The sequence below is a fragment of the Bos javanicus genome, chromosome X (genome assembly GCF_032452875.1).
Source record: "Bos javanicus breed banteng chromosome X, ARS-OSU_banteng_1.0, whole genome shotgun sequence".
NCBI classification, from domain to species: domain Eukaryota; kingdom Metazoa; phylum Chordata; class Mammalia; order Artiodactyla; family Bovidae; genus Bos; species Bos javanicus.
The window spans coordinates 38,396,541-38,417,951 of NC_083897.1; the positions used below are offsets into that span (position 1 = coordinate 38,396,541).

Here is a 21,411-nt window from a genome sequence, read left to right on the forward strand (position 1 = left end):
AGGAGACACAAGAAATGTGTGTTCGATCCCTGGGTCACAAAGATCCTCTGGAGGAGGAGATGGCAACCCACTCCAGTATTCTTGCCTAGAAAATCCCATGGACAGAGGAGACTGACACACTACAGTCCACAGGGTTGCAAAGAGTCAAACCCAACTGAGTGACTCAGCATGCACACATGTGGGTTCCTGACCCCCAAAATTCCCATTTGGGCACCTTAACTCCCAACCAGATGATACTAGGAAGTAGGGCCCTTGGGAGATGAGCACAAGGCCCTCATGAGTAGGTTTAGTGCCGTTATAAAATAGACTCCAGAGGGCTCCCTTGTCCCTTCCTCCATGTGAAGACACGGCAACACAGAAAACAACTGTGGAAACATAACACAGACTGTTAAAATAGTTACCTGTGAGACGTGGGTTTATGGGGACCTTTAACTTTGTAAGTTAAATTTGTAAATTTTTAAAGATGTGCTATTTTTGTGATTTAAACAAAAAACATGTTTTCCCACACTGTCTTCTGCATCCAGAGACCCCAGCACCTCAAGGTCCACCTTGACTAATGGCAAAGAGCCAACCAGGGATGGGGGCATTGGGCCAAACCAACTCAAGTCATACAGCAGAGAGCTACCCTCTCTATCTCAGGCCTCCAGCCCAAGGCAGTTGACCCTGAACTCTCTTTAGGCCCACTCCCCCAGTGAGATGTACCCTAGACCCCTTCCCAAGGACGGCTAGGGGCCAGCCAGGGCTGCAGCTTCTAGCTAGTTATGCTATGTCCCTAGCATTTGCTCGGAGAAGGCAACGGCACCCCACTCCAGTACTTTTGCCTAGAAAATCCCATGGATGGAGAAGCCTGGTAGGCTGCAGTCCATGCGGTCGCTAGAGTCAGACACAACTGAGCGACTTCACTTTCACTTTTCACTTTCATGCATTGGAGAAGGAAATGACAACCCACTCCAGTGTTCTTGCCTGGAGAATCCCAGGGATGGGGAAGCCTAGTAGGCTGCCGTCTACGGGGTCGCACAGAGTCGGACACGACTGAAGCGACTTAGCAACAGCAGCAACTTATTTTTGACTCATTGGAAAAGACTGATGCTGGGAGAGATCGGGGGCAGGAGGAGAAGGGGACAACAGAGGATGAGATGACTGGATGGCATCACCGACTCGATGGACGTGAGTTTGAGTAAACTCCGGGAGTTGGTGATGGACAGGGAGGCCTGGTGTGCTGCGATTCATGGGGTTGCAAAGAGTCGGACACGGCTGAGCGACTGAACTGAACAACTTATTTAGGCAAGCCTCTATAGATTACATTAGGATATGAAGCAGCCTGTTATCATAGCAGGATGTCGCTCTAGAACATCCAGGCAGTTCCCTGACTCCTCAAAAAGAAAAACGGCACTTTTGCCCACTACCACCTTCTGCAAGGGGCCAATCCCACCCAATCTGCCATACCAGGAGAGTTCGTGGAATCTGGTGTGCAGAAGGGCAAAGCTCTATGTGAACATCCCCCAGCATGGTCCCTCCCCACCCCAACTCTTACCCCCAGCCCACACCTAAAAGCAAAAGCACACACACCCAGTTCCTAAACCCTGCAGCCTACTGGGACCAAGGTCAGCACAGGTCCATTAGCCTCTCTTGGTTTCAGCTCTGGAAGGACCCAAGGAGCTGCCTGAGACACGAGGTGGTCAGCACCAGGGGCACAAAGGCTGCTGGTCAAAGCAAAGACCCTGCCAGCAGGCAGTAGCAGGGATGCTGACGTCTTTGTGGACGAAGGGAGCTTTTCTTCCCCCAAGAGAAAGACAGGCGCACTAAATGGTCTGTCTCTGAGAAGTCAAAGCTGTACTCTAATCATGGAACATGGCACATGGCACAGGGCTTTGTAGCAGAGGCCACAGCAAAAGGTCTAAGTCAGGTAGCTACCAGCAGCCACAACTCACTCACCAATGACCAGTAGCACAAGGATGACAATGAGAACCACAAAGAAGGTGTTGCCATATGTCACTACCAACTCCACAAGGCGGGACTTGAAAATCTTCTGCCATCTGTGAAGAGGACAAAAAGGTTAAAGTCAGTAGAGTAAGAACACACACCTGGGATCCAGGGCCCTGAAAACAGAAATACAGTTTTGCACTCTTCTTCAAAGGCTGAATATCTCATACAGATTCAGCCTCAGCTGCTTGCAATTTTCCAACTTATGACATCCGTTCAACGGTGTTAAAAAGAAAAAAAAAAAAAAACCTGTCCAAGCATAGAAATTTCTAAAAAAGTCTTAAACACTGGTAGGCTCTGGGGAGAGAAATGCAAAACTTAGTGTTCCCTCTGTAGTATCAAAATGCTTGCCAAATCCACATTATTTCTTTAAACTGTTTTCCCATGTGCCCAATCTCGGCTCATCTAGACTCCCACCACACCCGATTACCATGAAGCAGACCCCAGACCTCCCTTCCTTTTCCTCCATAAATACTTCAGCATACAACTCCATCAGAGAAGAGCCTTCAGAAATGGCTACCAATCACAATGCCACCGCCAGGCCTCAAAAATATCAAGAAAAATCTCTCATCATCAGAGCCAGAACTCCAAAGTCCAATTGAGGCAATTATTTTTTAACAAGTGGTCTATTTGAATCCTGACAAGCTTCTGACTCTGCATTCTGTTGATAAGTACCTTAAACCTCTCTTATTCTATGAACTCCCCCCTCCCTTGCTCTCTTTTGTTTTCTCCCCCAATTCACTGTTGCAGAAACCAGGCTGTTTGTCCTGCAAAGCTTTCCATGTAGCAGCTCCAAGTGGGCCACTGTCCCTGCATTTCCTGTGAAATATATACGGTGATTCAGATCTAGCTTTTGTCAAGAACATTATTTAAGCAATGCTATACACTTTCTATCACAACAGTGGCCTATAATTTTTCATTAAAAAGAAGCTTTTATGAAAACATCTGCGAAAAGAGTCTTATTTGTAATGTTCTAACTTAAGACCAGATGTGTTCCTACAGTATATGTAATCAAGATGAATTTCAAAATAACTTTTCAGAAGTCCTCTGTTCACTGAAAAGAAACATGGCTTCGGCATTCCTAGGCTGAGTAATGCTCATGAGGCCACTACGCAACCCCAGCGAGACTGGTTAGGAGGACAGAAGTCACCAAATCAATGGGAACATGACCCAGGGGCAAGTCTTGCAGATCTCACAATGCCATCCCCTAAACACCCGGAGGGCATCGTTCCCAGAATGGTCGCTTGGTCTTCTCCCCTCTGGCACACTCTGAAGACCAGAAGGCAGGGTGCAGGGGAAAGGACCTGGTCAAGATGTGACTGAGCACAACTGTGGGCCTAGCTGGCAATAATAAACACAGTCCTTGCCACCCCCATCCCAGACAGGTTCTACCTGTTTCCGGCTGGCTTCAATTCCAGGGCCCCCCAACTCTGCAGGCACAAGCTACCGAGACTCTTCCTGGCTTGCCTGCCCATACCTTTTGGGAGAAATGAAGGGAATGCAGAGCAGCAGCACAGCGAAGACCTCCGCATAGAGGAAGGTGGCGACTGCAGTCCACTGCAGACTCATCGTGTTCCTAGCAGCTTTCCACCAGAAGATGTGAGCCTGTTCCTGACGGAGCACAGAACGAATAGGCGTCGTGACAGCTCGGCAGCCACCAGCCCTAGACCTCAGAGCCTTCCCAGCCCTCGAGCCCCGCAGCCTGGCTGCCAACACCTCCAGAGACACCTTTCCAAACAATTCTTCCCCGTGGAGTCTGGGAGACTCCGCCTGCGGAACCCTGGCAGCAGTGGGTGGGAATCGGCAGTTCGGGGAGCCCGGAGATCGCCGCCCGCCGAGGGGCGCCAGAGGCTACCGCCCACCACACCGCAGCCTGGGTCCTAGCAACGCCTTCGCGCTTCCTCCCAAGCTGCGATGCCTCTGGGCCCTTCCACCCGGGCCGACAGAGAAGGAGCGAGGAGCTCCTCCCAGGGCAGGAGCGGAACTCCAAAGCCTCTCAATCACCGCCCCTTCGGCTCGGGCTTTCGGTACCTCTGAGAGCCCCCGAGAGCGACTCCTAGAGGACGAGAGTCGGAGCCAAGGGTAAGAGCGGGTCTCGACCCAGCACCTCACGGCCCCGTCCAGAGAAAGTTCTAGAAGACTGTCTCCTCCGAAGCTGGAGAAACCCCTCCCGGCCTCCCAGGTCTGTCGCGGCGCCTACCAGGCTCCAGAAGACCCCTAGACGAGGCCCCGACCCGGCACGCCCTCACAAGCCCCACCCCGCCGGCTCCTCCGGAGGGACTTCGACGTCGCCCCCCACCCCGGGAGACGGCTCCACCCGCCGCCACCCCGACTTCCCTCCGCCCGGTCCCGCCCCCGCACTCCAGCCTCGGCCCTGGCCCTGCGCACTGGGCCTCCCCGCGCCCCCTCGTCGAAGAGCCGGGGTATCTCGGCAGCCCGGGAGCCCAGCGCGGCGCGCGAATCCGCTCACCGAGTTCTCCAGAGTCACCACGCACGCCTCGTCGTCGCCAAACTCTCCCACCACGAGCCCGGCCCCGCCCCTTCCCCGCGGCCGGAACCGGAAGCGCCCGGCTAGTCCCGGCCCTCCCCCAACCGCCACAAGGCCCCGGAGGCCCCGCCCCCGAGCCGAGGCTCCCGACGCCTGGGACTGGGGAAGAAGCCGCGCCTCGCGCGCGCGCGCGGAGCGACGGGTCCCCGGCCTTGGCGGGAAGGCGAGGTGCCGCTTCTCTAGCCTGCGCGGTCCTCCCGCGTCTCTGTGGTCCGGGGAGGGGGCGGGGCCCCACCGTGGGGCGAGAACGGGGTGGGGCGCCCCGTGCCTGAGCTCCGCCTCCCGCCCCTCCTCCGCCTCCTCCCCCTCCCCCGACTCGCCCCTGGGGAGGGGTGGGTGGGTAGGTGGGGATTCTGGGCGGGTAGCGGAGTCACAGTCGCTTCAGCCGGGCTGTGGAGCGGACGGACGCGCCCGGTACCCCAGGGAGGGGCGCCACCAGGGGAGGAGGAGTAGGAGGTGGAGAGAAAAAGACGCCCTCTCGGCCGGAGACCTCTGGAGGCTCTGACCCCAAGGGCCAAGGGACTGACAAGTTCCAAGGACTGACAAGTTCCTCCACTTCGGCCGCCTGAAGAGGCCGCGACGCTGGAGGGCCCTGAGCCCACCCGCGCCAGGGGCCCCAGCACCACCCGGGTGGCCTAAAGCGACAGTCTCAGGGACCACTGCGAGGTCTCCAGTTGCCTAGACAACGAGCCCGGGGTCAGAGCCACCACCCTTGCAGCCACCTGCCTCCTCTGCCGCCTCAGGCATCCGTCCCGGTCCCGTGAGTCCAGCCCAGGTGACATGACGGTGCTCTCTACCCCCCGAGCCTCGCGGGTGACCACGCTGAAGCGTACTGCCGTGGTCCTGGCCCTCGTGGCCTATGGAGCCCACAAACTCTACCCTCTGGTGCGCCAGTGCCTGGCTCCGGCCAGGGGCCCTCAAGCGCCCGCGGTGGAGGGGGAGCCCACACCAGACGTCTCCGGTGCCCCCGTGGCCTCAGCGGGCAAGGCCGGCGTCAACCAGGTGTTCTTGCAGCGGCTCCTATGGCTCCTGAGGCTGCTGTTCCCCAGGATCCTGTGCCGGGAGACGGGGCTGCTGGCGCTGCACTCGGCTGCCCTGGTGAGCCGGACTTTCCTGTCAGTGTATGTGGCCCGCCTGGACGGCCGGCTGGCCCGCTGCATCGTGCGCAAGGACCCTCAGGCCTTCAGCTGGCAGCTCGTGCAGTGGCTGCTCATCGCACTGCCTGCCACCTTCATCAACAGTGCCATCCGCTACCTGGAGGGCCAGCTGGCCCTGGCGTTCCGCAGCCGGCTGGTGGCCCATGCCTACAGCCTCTACTTCTCCCAGCAGACCTACTACCGGGTCAGCAACATGGACGGGCGGCTTCGCAACCCGGACCAGTCCCTGACAGAGGACGTGGTGGCCTTCGCTGCCTCCGTGGCCCACCTCTACTCCAACCTGACCAAGCCGCTCCTGGACGTGGCCGTGACCACCTACACCTTGGTTCGAGCGGCCCGCTCCCGCGGGGCTGGCACAGCCTGGCCCTCGGCCATTGCTGGCCTCGTGGTCTTCCTCACGGCCAATGTGCTGCGAGCCTTCTCGCCCAAGTTCGGGGAGCTGGTGGCTGAGGAGGCGCGGCGCAAGGGAGAGCTGCGCTACATGCACTCCCGAGTGGTGGCCAACTCAGAGGAGATTGCCTTCTACGGGGGCCATGAGGTGGGGCCGCTCGTGGGGCCGGAAAGCGCGTGGCTGGGGGAGTCCAGGGCAGGAAGGCCGGGGGCTGCCTGCGGCTGATGGCACAGGTGTGGGCTGGCCGTGGGAGAGGGAGACTGGGGACGACCAGAGCCGCGGGCAGCCCAGGTCGGTACATTAATGGAGAAGCAGGAAGGCTGGGTGGAGACTGTCCTGGGTCACTTCTGCTTCCTCCCCACCTCCCTTGTCCTGGCCTTAGGGCTGCGGACCCTAGTGATGGGAGACCCAAGAGCTCCCAGCCTGCCCCCTGCCTGCAGCTAACAGAGAAGGGGCTCCTGCCATCTGGGGGCAGGGATGACGGGATGCAGCCTGCTGCCTGGCCCCCTCCTAGTCCCCCAGGCCCTTTGAAGACCGGCGTCCGGCCAGGCAAGTGGGCATTATGGGCATGACTCAGCCCAAGCGGAGGTTAACGAGCAGCAGCGCTCGGTGTGTTGATCGGATCTCAGCGCTCCAGATCAAGCTTCTCCCCGCCTCCGGAGCCCAAAGGCTGGCCTGGCTGCAGGCTTGGCTGCCTCCCCGAGGCCCCAGCCGGGGGTGCCGGGGCCCAAGCCGCAGCTGCAGCAGGACGCACTTCCTGCCCTCCCGGCGGCCACCTTGCCCCCAGTGTGGCCGCCCTTCCGCCCAGGTCCCAGCCGTGCAGCTCCCCAGCAGGCTGGGTCAGCGGCCAGCCGGCTAGGGCCAGGAGCCGGGGCCTGGGAGAGGTTACTCCAGGCCAGTGCTCCGGCCCCTCCCCTCCTCCTGCCTGGGTTGCAGCTGCCTCCGGCTAGGTTCTCTGCGACTCTGGTTTCGGTTCCCCAGTGCTTCTGGGGGAGGGGTACAATGGCATCCAGCTCCTGAAGGCCCACGGATCCTCCCTAGATCAGATGGCCTTGTGTCCTCGACCTTGTCTCATTGGCAGCCCATCTTATCAGGCAGGGAGGCAGGCTTGTCCCTGATTTTTTTTTTTTAAAGACTTATCCCTGAGCAGATAGGGGGCATTCCCGGCTGGGCTCCAGATAAGGAGAAAAAGGGCCGGATCTGCAGCCACAATCCCCCATCCTCCTCCCCTGTGCTCCAGGGACGCAGGGTCTTGGCAGGCAGCCGTGCCCTTGGGTGAGGCACTTGGCACATTCCCCGCAGCTACATTGTCAGCCCCAGCTGGCACTCCTGCCAGCTCCCAGCACGAGCCTGGATCGCCAGGGCGCTCAGAGTAGGCGTGCTCACTTCAGGAATGGCAAAGCAATGCCCAAGACCTGGCTGGGGTTAGGGGAGGTGGGAAGAAGGGAGAATCGCTAGCTCTTTGAAGGATTTCCTCTGGGTTAATTTCAGGAAATAACATGTTCATGGGGCAGATTCACCGGCTGGGGTGGGAGGGGCCTGATGTGCGTCCCCAACCTGTCTGTCGAGGCCTCGGGCAAAGGGCTCTGTGATGTGATGGGCCTTCATGGGTGGCTTGATTGCCCTCACTGTGTGGGCACGTGGCTCAGCCCAGTCCCATTGGCTGATGTCCCCATGGACACTGGCCCAGGCTCAGATCAGCAGGCTGGGGCAGAGGTAGCTGGCTGACTGGAGGGCAGACCGCCGAGTATTTTGCTATTCCTGGGATGTCAAGGAGAAGGGTTATTGCTGCTGCTGCTGCTGCATTGCTTCAGTCGTGTCCAACTCTGTGCAATCCCATAGATGGCAGCCCACCAGGCTCCTCTGTCCCTGGGATTCTCCAGGCAAGAATACTGGAGTGGGTTGCCATTTCCTTCTCCAGTGCATGAAAGTGAAAAGTGAAAGTGAAGTCGCTCAGTCCTGTCCAACTCTTGGCGACCCCATGGACTGTAGGTAGGCTCCTCCATCCATGGGATTTTCCAGGCAAGCATACTGGAGTGGGTTGCCATTTCCTTCTCCAGTGCATGAAAGTGAAAAGTGAAAGTGAAGTCGCTCAGTCCTGTCCAACTCTTGGCAACCCCATGGACTGTAGGTAGGCTCCTCCATCCATGGGATTTTCCAGGCAAGCATACTGGAGTGGGTTGCCATTTCCTTCTCCACAGAAGGGTTATTAAACAGGCTCATACCAACACACCCAACCTCTTATTAGCCTGAGCACGGATAGATTTTCTTAATAAGTCAAAGCATCATTCACAAGAATTGGCTTTGTTTAATGGCTCGGCCTACCTGGTCCAAATGCCATACGTCTTGCCACCTCCAGGCTGTGTGAGCTGGAGCAGGTCACTTTGCCTGTCTGGGCTACCACGGACAGGAGAATACACATATAATGGGACGTGGTGAGAATCAAGTCAAAAGTCAGCTATAACATGGTGAATTGGCAAAGGAAACTATTCCAGGCTGGGCAGCTCTTGTTCGTTGGGTGGGGAGACAGGATCAGGGCAGGTGCCCCTACCAAGCCATCCAGGACCCAATGGCCACCTTGCTGTGACTGCTTCTTGGCCACTCCAGCCCATCTAACTGCTGCTGTCCCAGAGAGCCTGTTTCTCGCCCACTCTCTCTCCTGAGATGGCAAGTGGTGGCCAGTGTACAAGCAGGCAGGGCAGGCCCCCTCGTGGCCTGGCTGGTGGGCTGGCATCCTCAGCTTGCTTTGGCATGGGGCTGTCCACTGGGGGTGATGCCTGAACGAGCTTGCTTGGGAGTGTGCCCTGCCGATCACGATGGGAGGACGCAGTGTAAATTTGTCACCCAGAGGAACTGTGGGCAAGGAAAGGGAGGCCAGGGCCTACAGAGGTAGAGATGACTGAAGCACGTTCTTCGAAACCGTCTATTGCCTTTGGGTTTCCTGCACTCCCCTCTGCTTCGTTCAGGGTGACCCCTCGGCAATTGCTCAAAGAAATGGGCAAGGTAGCTGCCCTCAGCCCATGTCGAAAAGCTCTCCAGGGCAGAGAGGGGGCGTGGTGAGCATCCCAACTGAAGAGACAGTGGAAAGGGGGTGGGAGCCTCAGAAATGAGGGGATGAGCCCCTTCACTGCCGTTGTACCCCAGCGCTGCGTTGTCTATGCCATACCTCTCCTGAGTTTGAGACCTGTCCCCCTGTCCATGGTAGCCCAGACAGGGAAAGTGACCTGCTCCAGCTCACACAGCCTGGAGATGGCAAGAGGTATAGCATTTGGATCAGGTAGGCTGAGCCATTAAGCAAAGCCAATTTTGGTAAACAATGCTTTGACTCATCAAGCGTGGCCCAGTCCTAAGCCCCGGCTCTCAGCCGTGTCATGGCCTTCGAATGGCATGGCCTGTGTAGCCTGGCACTCAGGGATGCTCACTGTTGCCCCGGGGGACTGACTGCCATGCCTCTGGGTCTCTGGCACCCCTTCCCCACAGGTGGAGCTGGCCCTTCTGCAGCACTCCTACCAGGACCTGGCTTCGCAGATCAACCTCATTCTGCTGGAACGCCTGTGGTATGTCATGCTGGAGCAGTTCCTTATGAAGTACGTGTGGAGCGCCTCAGGCTTGCTCATGGTGGCTGTCCCCATCATCACTGCCACTGGCTACTCAGAGTCAGGTGAGAGAGGGCCGGCCTTCTGGACCACTGGGCTAGGCTTGGGAGGGCCCAGTGCCCAGCTGGCGCACCTGCCTCTTCTACTGCTGGGGATCCCAGCTGGCACCCTTGGGAAACATCCACAGTCACACCCTCCCAGAGCTCCTCTCTGCCACCCTACATGTGGGTCCCCCTTACAGTATCTCACGCTTCTTGGTCCCACTCAGCCAAGCCCAAGGATGTCAGTTCAGGAACACCCTTCAACAGGCATCTGCACAGTTGCCCACCTGGCCCTGTCTTGACCCATCTTGGCAGTGGGATTATGGGGAAGTACGTTCAAGGAGCCCCTTTCTGGCTAAAACCTGGGCTTTCCCACGCCCGCTCTTGCAGGTTGTCAAGGGCAGGGCCCTCTTGCCTGAGGCCTGGGGGACTGTGAAGGATTCCCAGTTTGTTCCTCTACCTGTTTGCAAGGAATTCATTCTATTTGCAGTCTTCGTGGTTGCCCTTCAAAGGTTAATGTGCATACTTGAGAAAAGTCTGGGTTAATCAATAGCTCCTGCTCATCCCAGCCCTTGCTTACCACACTTTGGAGGACCAGCCCACCATCAAGTTTGCCATGGCTTTATTGGGTCACTGCATGTTCAGATTCGCCCGTGAGTTTCTGCTTTTTTTTGGTTCTCTTTCTCTGCAGTTTTCTCTAGGAAAGCCCTTCCCTGCAGGCCGGTAACCCTCCTTCGGACAGATGTCCTTCAGAAGTTCTCTTTTGTTCTTTTTTTTTTCCAAAGACTTTTAATTAGTTTTAGAATACCGTGAGGCTTTTGTCAAGGGAGCTTTGAGAATATTTTGTTGCCTGAAAATGTCTTTATTTTACCCTCCCCCCAACAACTGAAGTTTAGTTGGATGAGGAAGTTGAGGCGGTCCGTTGGTCTCTCTTTAGTCTGTTGACAACATCCCATTGCCTCTATTGGAAAACCTGCCATCAGCTTAACTGCTCTCAGCTGCCTGCATGGTCTCCCTGGTTAGACTTTTTCTCTGCAGTTTCTCTGGGAGGTGTTTGCCCGTGTGTTTCCATTTATTCTGCTTGAAACTTCTTGTATGTCCTGTGAATATCCAGACTGTTCTGTCATTCAGATTGCTTCCATCGTGGAAAGTTCTCAGCTGTTCCCTTTTCAAATATATTAATGAATTGAATGAATTCCTCTCTCGTTCTTTGTGCTCTTTACTTCTGGCCTCTGTCTGCCCCCTTCCCCACCTCACATTGTCTGTGCTAAATTCTGGGAGGGGTCTTCCGATTTTCCTGCTCACTCATTGACTAGTTTTCTCTTTGGCTGCATCTAATTTAAATTATTTTCATTTTCAATGATGTTTCTATAAAGTTCTACTTGATTCTCTTTTAAATAGACATTTGAAAATAGAAATTTCAAGGTGTGTTTGTGTCTGCTTTCTCATCTCTCTGACTGCCCCTCTTTTGCTAGCTACCATACTAATCATGCTTATTCCAAGGTTTCTATCCAGCCATTCGAGACCTGGGTTCAATCCCTGGGTCAGGAAGATCCCCCTGGAGAAGGAAATGGCAACCCACTCCAGTACTCTCGCCTGAAAAATCCCATGGACCGACAGAGGAGCCTGGTAGGCTACAGTCCATGGGGTCACAAAGAGTCGGACACGACTGAGCCTCTTCACTATCTATCCAGCCATCTGGTTGTCTGAATTCTTGAGAGTCTAAACCAATTTCATCTTCCAGCTGCTGGTCTTCTTTGCTCAAGGTCCTTGTGGGCTTAGCAAGCACTGGAGGGTAGGATTCCCCAGAGCACTCATTGGCTTTGGTTTTAGCTGAGCTCCCAGGTAATGAACCGTTTGGAGGCCATTTCCTGTTAACTTCTCCACTTGGGGTGGAGGGGTTCCTGAATTTGGAGGTGATATTAATTTGAGCCCTAGACACATAATCACCAGTTCAGAGAGGAGACCTTGCATCTTGAGACCTGGCTGTGTGACAGCAGCTCCTATCTCCATCTCCAGGGACGTCACAGGAGCACTAGCTGCTAGCTTCTCTTCTCGCTCCTGGGAATTTCCCTTGCTTTCCTGCAAGCACAGCTCCCATGGAAAAGGTGTTGTATCTTGTGCAGTTGGGTAGTTAGAGGGTTTTCAGTACTATGTAAAGAGAGTGAGCCTGACGCGCACGTTCCAGAACCAGAAGCATCTCTCACTCTCTCCGTATCGGTGCCTCTCTTTTGGGGCTTCCGTACCCTCAGCTGTCTGTCTCTCTCTGCCAAGAGGAAAGATCTAGTTGGAGGCGGTCGTTGTTTCCACCAATGGACCTATTCAAGGGGTGGCCTTGATTTAGGCCAGGAACATGGGAAGGGACCCAGGAGGAAACCAACCTGCGGTTTCTGGGAGGAAGTGCCTGCGGCCACTTCCCTCCTCTGCAGGCCTAGGACTTTCTGGAGCCTCTGCCGTGTTGGGCTTTGTGGGCGATTCAGAGGCCTCAGCTCCTGTGCCCACCTTTGTGGCCAGACTCAAGGAAGTCAGAGGTGTGTCTGTTTTGTCCCTGCTGTGTCTCCAGTAACTGCAAACTGGAGAGCGCTGGGAACGAGGTAAGCAGGCAGGCGATCATCAGGGGAAACAGATGTAGCTAACTTTGCCCTTCTGGCCTGCCGGCACCTCCAAGCTAGAAGGCCAGGGAGGGGCCACCTGGCCAGGAATAGCTGTCGAGGGTCTAGCTGTGGGCACTGAGGAAAGCAGCAGAGGGTTATGCTGTCTCCAGGGAGGTACCCGCTGTTGCCAGGGTCCCCACAGACCCTTCCCCTTTGTGTGCAGTCCCTTTCAAGCTCTCAGGACGTCTGGAGAGGATGGTTTGTGTTCCCCCCTCCCCTGCCCTGCCTAGGACCACAGTTGGAAGGAAGTTCTGGGATTTAGACTCTCAGAATTGCCAGTCCCCTCCCCTACCCAGTGCCCTGGATTCCTGGTGCTCTGGCCAGTGGTCCAGCATTGTCTACCCCCTATTGCCCCTGCCCTAACCTTTCTGCCCCTTCCTACCCCACCCCCACCATCATAACCTTGACTCTTGGCTCAGAAACGTTCATGCCTGTGGATAGAGTTAACCTTCAGAGTCAGCCTGTTTTGCTTCCCATCACCATTTAGAGAACATTCCTTGTATAAAAGCCTTGCCCGTCTAGGGGACCCAAGGATCAAGAGAGTCAAAGCCATGGACAAAAGAGAGTTGCACTGGGCAACCATGAGGTCTCAACTGAGACAGAAAAGAAAAAAGCAAGTCAAGACAGGAGCGGGCTTCTTTAGAGAAATAGTAGCATTGAGGGTGGCCAGAGAATACAGCATCAAGGGGAGAGATAAGGGTAAAACGGGGTCAGTCAACATTTTTTCACATGTTTATTGGCCATTTGTGTATCGTACGATGGAAACATTTATTTAGATCCTTTGCCCATTGTTTAATTGGGTTGTTTATCTCCTTGCTATTGAATTGACAAAGTTCTTTATGTATTCTGGGACCTAGGCCCTTATCAGATTAATGATTTGCAGATACTTTCTTCCAGTCCATAGGCTGTGTTTTTACTTTGTGGATGATTTACTTTGGTGCCCCCAACTTTTTCTGTTCGATGAAGCTGCCTTCTCTGTTTTGCTTTTGGTGTCCTATTCAAGGAGCCGTACCTAATGCCGAAGTGCTTTCTTCTAAGAGTTACATAGTCTCAGCTCTGTGTGCAGGCCAGGGCTCCACTTCGAGTTCATTTTTGTGTGTTGTGTGAGGTCGAGGTTCGTCTTTGGCACGTGGAGACCCAGTTGTCCAAGCATCATGTGCTAGAGGGACTTCCTCTCTCCCCTAGTGGTTCAGTTTTGACTTTCCACTGTCCTTGCCCCCTCCTCACCCACCCCACCCACCCCCACCATGCTCTGCAGACTCGGAGACAGTGAAGAAGGCGGCCCAAGCGATGAAGGAGGGGGAACTGGTGAGCGAGCGCACGGAAGCCTTCACCATCGCCCGCAACCTCCTCACCGCTGCCGCAGACGCCATCGAGCGGGTCATGTCATCCTACAAGGAGGTAGCCCCCGGTCCAGCCCATGGCCCAGCCCTCCCCCGACCCCACTTATGCCCTCTCCCCTCCACCCCTGCTGGCAGAGGCTAAGCCAGAATCACCCTCCCTGCAGGTCACAGAGCTGGCTGGCTACACAGCCAGGGTCTACGAGATGTTCCAGGTGTTCGAAGATGTCCAGCAGTGCCGTTTTAAGAGGCCCGGGGAGCCGGAGGATGCGCACACAGGGTCCGGGGCCATCATGAGGTCTGGCATCCGCATGGAGGGGCCCCTGCAGATCCGAGGTAAGGTTGCCCTCCCCAGAAAGGTCCCACGGGTCCCGGCCCTCCCACCACTGCCTGGTGTGCCCTGGAGGGCTTCCCGGGAAAGCTGTGGTCCCCACTGCCCTACTTCCCAGAGCAGTAGCCCTTGCCAGGATTTCTCTTTGTAAAAGAGGTGGAGGGTAGCCCCTGAGTGGAGTAGGGGCTAGGGGGCGCACTGTGGAAGAGGCCCTAAGCATTGAAGCTGGCTTTGGGGGGTGCTGCGGGGCAGGAGCAGACACTATCCCTCTCCCCAGCCCCGAGCACAGCAAGGGGAGCATGGTAAAGCTACACACTGGCGGGCTGCCTGGAGGTGGGGGCCCACGGAAGCCAGCAGAAGGTGGGGGAGCATTCCGCCCCCCTCTCTCTGCCTCATGCCCTCTCTCCAGGCCAAGTGGTGGATGTGGAACAGGGCATCGTGTGTGAGAACATCCCCATTATCACACCCACTGGGGAGGTGGTGGTGGCCAGTCTCAACATCAGGGTAAGTAGAAGGCACAGCCAAGCACCAGCCCAGAAGCTCGGGCGGGGCTGAAGCCAACCCTGAGGCCCCACGCCTGGCCTTCTATACCCACAAGCCACCCACAAGTCTCAGCCCTTAGGACCCAGCCTGATCAGCCTGCCTTGTGTTGTCAGTAGCCATTGAACCCAGGTCTACATGGCAGCAGCTGAAGCTGAAGGTGAAAGAGCAACGTGTCTACCTATTAGTTCTGGGGCAATGGAGTCAGAGCTGATAAAAGAGCCTTGTGATTACCAGGACTGGGCAAGAGTCACCCATAGGTTCCTGGCCATATTGTTGCCAGCACCCCACACCCCGCCCTGTCCCTGAGAAGCCCAGGACTTGGGCACTCTGGTCCAACTCTGGTCCCAGGTTGGTGGTCCCACCCATATGCTGTGAGAGGCCCCCAGGGCAGGTAGGTGGTGGGCATGGCCTGGCTCCTTGGGAGAGCGCTCATCCACGATGCAGGCTGTCTATGGACAGGACTCCCTGGGGGCCAACAGCCATCAGTCACCCATGTGCCTAGCTAGGGCTTTGGACGGAGTGATGGACTGAAGGGGCGTCCTGGGGAATGGGAGTCATTCATTCGTTCACCTAATGTTCCCTGAGCTCCAGGCTGGGCACTGTAAACCAGAGGTAAATCAGGGAAGCCCTTAAGGGTTACAAAGAGCCTGGGTCAGATAGCTCTCCAGGTTCAGCAAGGATCACAGCTCACCAGCTCTGGGGGCGTAGAAGTCACATGAAGCTTCACCCAGGAGCCTCTGGGCGGGTGGGCAGGCTGCCAGCTGGAGGCTGGGCACAGAGCAGTGGTATGATCGCCATTACCCCTGGGAGTAGTCACCTTTGGGAGGTTGGGTGCCGCTGATGGCTGGTTTATCCAGGTTGAATGGTTGCCAGGCAGGCCCAGGGGAAGCCCAGGTGGGCAGCTAGTTAGAAGGTGAGGTGAGGCAAGGGAGTGGGGGCTGGGGGCTGAGAAAGAGCTCCATCCTGCCAGAGCCACTGGTGGAGTTGGGCTCTGGTTAGGTTAGGGATGGGGCGCGCCCGGCTCTGTTCAGCCAGGTGATGGGGTAAGAAGGGCAGTCGCAGAGGTTCAGGGAAGGGGGCAAGGGAGACCGCCTGGGACACATGCTCTGGGATGGTGAGAGGACCGCCCTGGCTGGAAGGCCTGGGGTGTTGCGGTGAAATCACACAAGGTGGTGGTGGGGGGGGGGGTGCGATCAGGAAGCTGTGCCTTCAGTGCCATCCCCCACCCTGCAGACAGCAGCACCCCCCAGGTGTCTCCAGATCAGCAGATGTCAGGCTTTTTGTGGAGCCTGAAGCACCTGCTGCCCACATGGCCTCCAGGTGTCCTGGGGGGCACCGCTGACTGTTCACTGGGCCGCGGCAGGACAAGCTGTCCTGCTGTCCCCGTGGTCTCTGGCGTGTGTCAGGGACAAGCCAGAGCCCTACAGCTGAACCCCGGAGCCTGCCCCAGGGGCCCTGCCGTGCCTAAGCCAGAGGTGGAAGGTGGGCGTGGGCCAGGTGCAGGGTGTTCTCTGAGGCCAGCAGGTCAGCCACAGGTGAGGGGAGGGGGCCTGGGCAGTGCCCACAGCTGCCTGCCGCCCCCACAGGTGGAAGAAGGCATGCACCTGCTCATCACTGGCCCCAACGGCTGCGGAAAGAGCTCCCTGTTCCGGATCCTGGGCGGGCTATGGCCCACGTATGGCGGTGTGCTCTACAAGCCCCCACCCCAGCGCATGTTCTACATCCCCCAGAGGTGAGCAGCACCCCCTGCCCCCTTTGATCCGAGGGGGCAGAGGGCGGCAATAGGTTGCCCCTGGGGTCGGAAGGGCTGGGCACCTCCACCTGCCAGTCCCCCGCCGCAACCCACTGGCCCAGAAGCTTCACCGCCATGGGGCACGTGTGCACATGTGAGTGTGTCTGAGCCTGCCAGGGGGTGGGTGTGCCGCCCTCCGATTGGTGCCCCCCACCGAGGTGCCAGCCTTGCCTCCATGGCCACCCGGCTCTACTGCAGGCCCTACATGTCCGTGGGCTCCTTGCGCGACCAGGTGATCTACCCTGACTCAGTGGAAGACATGCGCCGGAAGGGCTATTCCGAGGAGCATCTGGAAGGCATCCTGGACATCGTACACTTGAACCACATCCTGCAGCGGGAGGGAGGTAGGGGAAGGGGCATCCCCACCCACCAGTGCCGCCCCTGCCTCCCTCCTAGCCTCCCCCACCCCGGGTGAAGATGACCCCAAGCAACATGCAGGAGTCCAAAGCGCAATGGAGTCGGGAGAGCCTCACCCCGGTGGGGGACCCACAGGAAGCATACAGCCCCAGACAGCCTGAGCGTGGAAGGGAGCCAACCCTGGCAGGGGCATCCAGAGGGGCACTGTCTCCAGGCGGTGGGCTCAGGGGCAGGCAAGACCCCCTCGGGCCAGGCAGGGAATGCACAGGTACGTTAGGCATTTGAGTGAGAGGACAGAGCCCAGGTGTAGGCAGGGCAGCCTGGCATGTGCATGGCGACAGTGGAGGTGGAGGGGACGCCTGCCCTCCCATGTGTCTCCCTCCAGCCTAGGGCTGTGTCCCCTGGGAAGAGACCACAGGAAGGAGGAACAGGCCAGTACTCGGGGGCCTCTCAGGTTGGTCTTTAAATGCCCACGGCACCAAGAGGAGGGTGGGGTGGCCCAACTGCCAGCTTTGGGATTTCTGTACTGAAAGCCGAATGATTGAAGTCAGAGTCCTGCCTTGGCCACTGAGGGGCAGCTTAACTTTGAGCCAAACCTGACTTCTGGACATGCCCTCCACCTGTAGAAGAGGCAGGTGCTAGTCTCAAGCTCAGGGCCGACAGGTGTCATCGCCTATGCAGAAAGGGGCTGCAGACAGTGGATTCAGTGGGCCGGCTCCTCTGGGGCCCCTGGTTGCCACGATCCCTGAAAAGCTTTATCCTCAGCTTCCTCCTGGCAATGCGGAGACCTGGGTTTGATCCCTGGGTCGGGAAGATCTCCTGGAGAAGGAAATGGCCACCCACTCCAGTATTCTTGCCTGGAAAATCCCATGGACAGAGGAATCTGGTAGGCTCCAGTCCATGGGGTCTCAAAGAGTCAGCCACGACTGAGAGACTTCACTTCACTTCACTTCCTCCTGGCCTGCTGGGACCCCTTTTGCTCACCCTGGGAGCACTCCCCTCCACCTGGGCTCCACACGTGCCCCTGAGTGCCTGGGGTCCCCGAGGCTGGCTGTTACACCCCGTTAGCATGAAGTTCAGCTGTGAGTAACAGAACTACCCACCAACAGTGGCTCAGATCATTTACGAGTTTATCTTACTGGGACATAGAAGTCCTGAGGGAGTCAGGCCGCAATTGGCGGGGATTGCCCCACCCCATAAAGGCCCCTGGGTCACTGCTGTATGTGGTCTCCATTCCCAAGGTCACTTCGCAGTCCACGGTGGCTGCTTTGGCATCATATCACATCATATATCCTGGGCCATAGGATAGAGAAGGTGAGGTGGGGGCAATCACTGAGTGAATGCTGTCTTTTAAAGAAAGTTCCAGAAGCTGCCACATGTATAACACTTAAACTTATACCCCATTGGCCAGGATTCAGTTCTGTGGTTAAACCTCCCATCGGGGCAACTTGAGCATTGAAGTGTTTTTTTTTTTGGTGGGTGGCCACATGCCCTACCGAAAGTTCTAGTTCTCTGGAAAGAGTGGAGGGAGCAAGCCAGGAGGCGTTTCTCATGAATCACCCACTTCCTTCCTCATCCAAGGAACTCTCCTGAGCCTTGCTGACATGCTTCACACTGGGACACACAGGCCTCGTCCCAGTGGGTGAGAAGGTTTCCGGAGAGACCCCCGGAGCTGTTCTTGGGGCTCTGCCTTGACTGTCTGCTGCCCACTGGTACTTCATTAGCCCCATTAGGTCCTGTGTGATTTTGCTGGCTCCAGAGACTGGGTGGGGCAAACAACAGAAACATATTGTCTCTGAGTTGTGGAGGCCAGACGTCCACGATCCAGGCGTGGGCAAGGTTGGTTCCTCCTGCTGGCCATGAGGGAGGGTGTGTTCCAGGCCTCTCTCCTGGGATGGGAGAGGCCGTCTGCGCCCTGTGTCTTCACGTCATCTTTCCTCCGTGCGTGTCTGCATCTCCAAGTGTCCCCTTTTATAAGGACACAGTCCCATTGGACTAGGACCACCCTCGTGACCTCCCTTTAACTCGATCACCCCTGAGAAGACCCAGTGTCCACGTGCGGTGGGTGGCATCCTCAGGGCCTCCGGGTGAGGGCTGCCCGGTGTCTATTGGAGGAAATGTGTGTAAATCTGGACCAAGTCCTTTTGGACTAATACAGTGTCCACAGACGTCCCCAGTGGCTGGCCTTTCCCTGCCATGTTCTGCTCTCACTCATGTCTGTAGCCCTCTGAGCAACCCCAAGCCTTCCCACCACACCTACCATGCCCAGGCTCTTCTGCAGATGCTGCCCAGCCCTCTTGAACTGAACATCAACCCTTGTTCTGTGCCAGGTTGGGAGGCCGTGTGTGACTGGAAAGATGTCCTGTCAGGGGGCGAGAAGCAGAGAGTCGGCATGGCCCGCATGTTCTACCACAGGTGAGCTGCCAGCCTCCCAGTCCCAGGAGCTTGGGCTCCCTCGGGCACCGGGAGTTCCCTGATCCTCTTTCCCTGGGACCTCCTGAAGTGGGGAGGGCAGAACTGCTTGGAGGCCTGGCCCCAGCCCTGGGGGCCTAGCAGGACTGGGGTCAGGCTCCCTGCCTCTGCCTGAGGGGCTGGGGCCAGCCTGGGGCATTGGCCCCAGAGGCCCACAGCCTCACCCACGTGGCCACACCCCCAAGGCCCAAGTACGCTCTTCTGGATGAGTGTACCAGCGCTGTGAGCATCGATGTGGAAGGGAAGATCTTCCAGGCGGCCAAGGATGCAGGCATCGCACTGCTTTCCATCACCCACCGACCCTCCCTGTGGTAGGTGTGCCCTCCCTTCCCGAAGGACTCTGGCATAGGGTCCTGGCGGCCCGCTGAGTGCCTCCTCCCTGTCCCTCTCCTGATGCAGGAAGTACCACACCCACTTGCTGCAGTTCGACGGGGAGGGTGGCTGGAAGTTCGAGAAACTGGACTCAGCCGCCCGCCTGAGCCTGACTGAGGAGAAGCAGCGGCTCGAGCAGCAGCTGGCAGGCATCCCCAAGATGCAGCGGCGCCTCCAGGAGCTCTGCCAGATCCTGGGCCAGGGCCCCGGGGCCAACCAGGGCACTGCCACTTGACCGAGGGCCCTGGCTCTCTCTTACTTGGCCCTTGGCCCCCCTCCGCCCCCACCCCAACCCTCGGATCACGTGAAGGAGAGAGAGCGCCTGTGCAACCCGGCCCCACGCCCCCCCGCCCCCCACCACATGCTTCACCATCCTCCCGGGGCCTCCCAGGGGACCACCCACAAAACCCGTGCCCCCTTCCCAGGGACCTGAGCGAGGGGAAGGGAGAGCAGCCAGAGGCGCAACCAGCTGCCAGCAGCAGCCTGGGCCTTGGAGCCCTGGGGTTTGCCAGGCAGCACCTCCCAAGGCTGCAGCTCATCACTCTTGGGTTTGCAGTCCCTCAGAGACATCATGGTCCATGCCTCTATTGCCATCATCCCAGGGACCCAGCAAGGCTCCCATCCCCTGGGATACCGTTTTTGCCATAAAAACGGCCAAGTGAGACCCTCAGAATGAGCCACAGCCCCTCATTCATGGCCCCCCCGCCACCCGTCATTCTGTAGAATCCACAAGGAAAAGAATTGCACAGCTTTTCCTACCGAGCCATGATAAGAATGTAGCCCCATCCCTCCCCCCTTCTCCAAGCTAATTTATTGGATTCCTGTTTGTAGACATCTCCATTGCCAGCGGGAGCACCCAGTCAGCCAGCCCCTGGCCCACCCACCACCCCACCAGCCTACACTGCCGACCACCAGAGGGTGGGTGGGGGCGGGCCGGCCCCAGGGGTGACGGACCCTGGGGCCATCAGGCATGAGGGCACCGTGGTGCCCAGTCCAGTGCCAAAGAGGGGTCAGTGGGGAAGCTGTGTCCGCAAAGGCAGCCTCGACCTGAGAGGGAGACCCCCACCGCCACCATGCCGCCATGTGCCTTTCAGGCCCTCAGCCCTGGGGTCAGGGAGCCTCCCTGAGTTCCTCAGTAAAGACCTGCCATGGAAAGTGCACTCTTGCCTCCCAGCCTCTGTCTCCACATGGGGGCTTGGTTGGGGGAGAGGCAGGAGGGGCAGCCGTGGGCCTGGATGAGGGGCAACCTCAGTGGCCCACCTGCAGCCAAAGATGCTGGCCTGCACATCCTCTGGACCCGGCCATGGCAAGGAGGCATCTGCAGTATCTCCCCAAAATGATGTTTAAGCCCAAAGAGGACCCTGGACCCTGTGCCAGGGAAGAGGAAGGGGCTGATGCCTGGTCCATACATGAGAAGCTTCGAGAGAGATACCAAGCAGCGGACTGGTGGGGGACACAGAGGAACAAGAGTCCCTAGCCAATTAGGCCAAGGGCAGCGGGACACAAGGCTTCTAGACCTTGTAGGAGTGGGAGACGCTTGTGCCACATGCCAAGCGCAGGGGGAAGAGAGGGGCCAGAGCCTTGTCTAAAGAGCTTGGACTTACTCCGGAAGCAGGATGGAGATAACATGGGAGCTCTGCTTCAAGAAGGCTGAGCGGAGGGAGGCAAGAACACCACACCTGGCCCTTATCCCTTGCTGGTGGGACCGGAAACGGGGCAGCCATGGTGGGCAAGAGGGTGGTGGGTCTGGGAAAGCTGGGCACGGAGTTCCCATGTGACCCAGCACTTCCACTCGGAGGTTTAGACCCAGAGAATGGAAAATAGATGTTCAGTC

The 21,411-nt window shown here is 57.6% G+C and overlaps 2 protein-coding genes across 5 annotated transcripts in view; one reads left to right on the forward strand and one right to left on the reverse strand.

Moving 5' to 3' along the window:
• The window catches only part of BCAP31 (B cell receptor associated protein 31), a 29,066-nt gene extending 24,506 nt beyond the window's left edge, over positions 1-4,560 (reverse strand). The window contains exons 1-3 of one of the 4 annotated variants that reach the window (XM_061408960.1): positions 4,454-4,560; positions 3,461-3,594; positions 1,936-2,036 (exon numbers count right to left, since the gene is read on the reverse strand). In XM_061408960.1, coding sequence (XP_061264944.1) covers positions 1,936-2,036; positions 3,461-3,552 — 193 coding nt within the window. In that variant the 5' untranslated portion in view covers positions 3,553-3,594; positions 4,454-4,560. Of the gene's footprint in view, positions 1-1,935; positions 2,037-3,460; positions 3,595-4,014; positions 4,274-4,371 lie in introns of those variants that run through there. The other 3 variants (XM_061408963.1, XM_061408962.1, XM_061408961.1) reach the window with 3 other exon arrangements.
• Positions 4,561-4,862: 302 nt separating this feature from the next.
• ABCD1 (ATP binding cassette subfamily D member 1) lies at positions 4,863-20,737 on the forward strand. Its single transcript, XM_061408958.1, has 10 exons — positions 4,863-6,226; positions 9,560-9,740; positions 13,629-13,771; positions 13,878-14,046; positions 14,451-14,545; positions 16,171-16,316; positions 16,575-16,720; positions 19,064-19,148; positions 19,391-19,516; positions 19,605-20,737. Exons 1-10 carry the CDS (start codon positions 5,312-5,314, stop codon positions 19,810-19,812), a joined length of 2,214 nt encoding a protein of 737 aa, XP_061264942.1. The 5' UTR covers positions 4,863-5,311; the 3' UTR covers positions 19,813-20,737.
• Positions 20,738-21,411: the final 674 nt, after the last annotated feature.

Excerpts from the sequence above, each read along its gene's own strand:
- ABCD1 (XM_061408958.1), top strand. The coding sequence starts at position 5,312 with ATGACGGTGCTCTCTACCCCCCGAGCCTCGCGGGTGACCACGCTGAAG. Across the intron at positions 14,546-16,170 it reads TGGCCAGTCTCAACATCAGG|GTGGAAGAAGGCATGCACCT; the intron begins GTAAGTAGAAGG and ends CCGCCCCCACAG. Across the intron at positions 19,517-19,604 it reads ACCCACCGACCCTCCCTGTG|GAAGTACCACACCCACTTGC; the intron begins GTAGGTGTGCCC and ends CTCCTGATGCAG.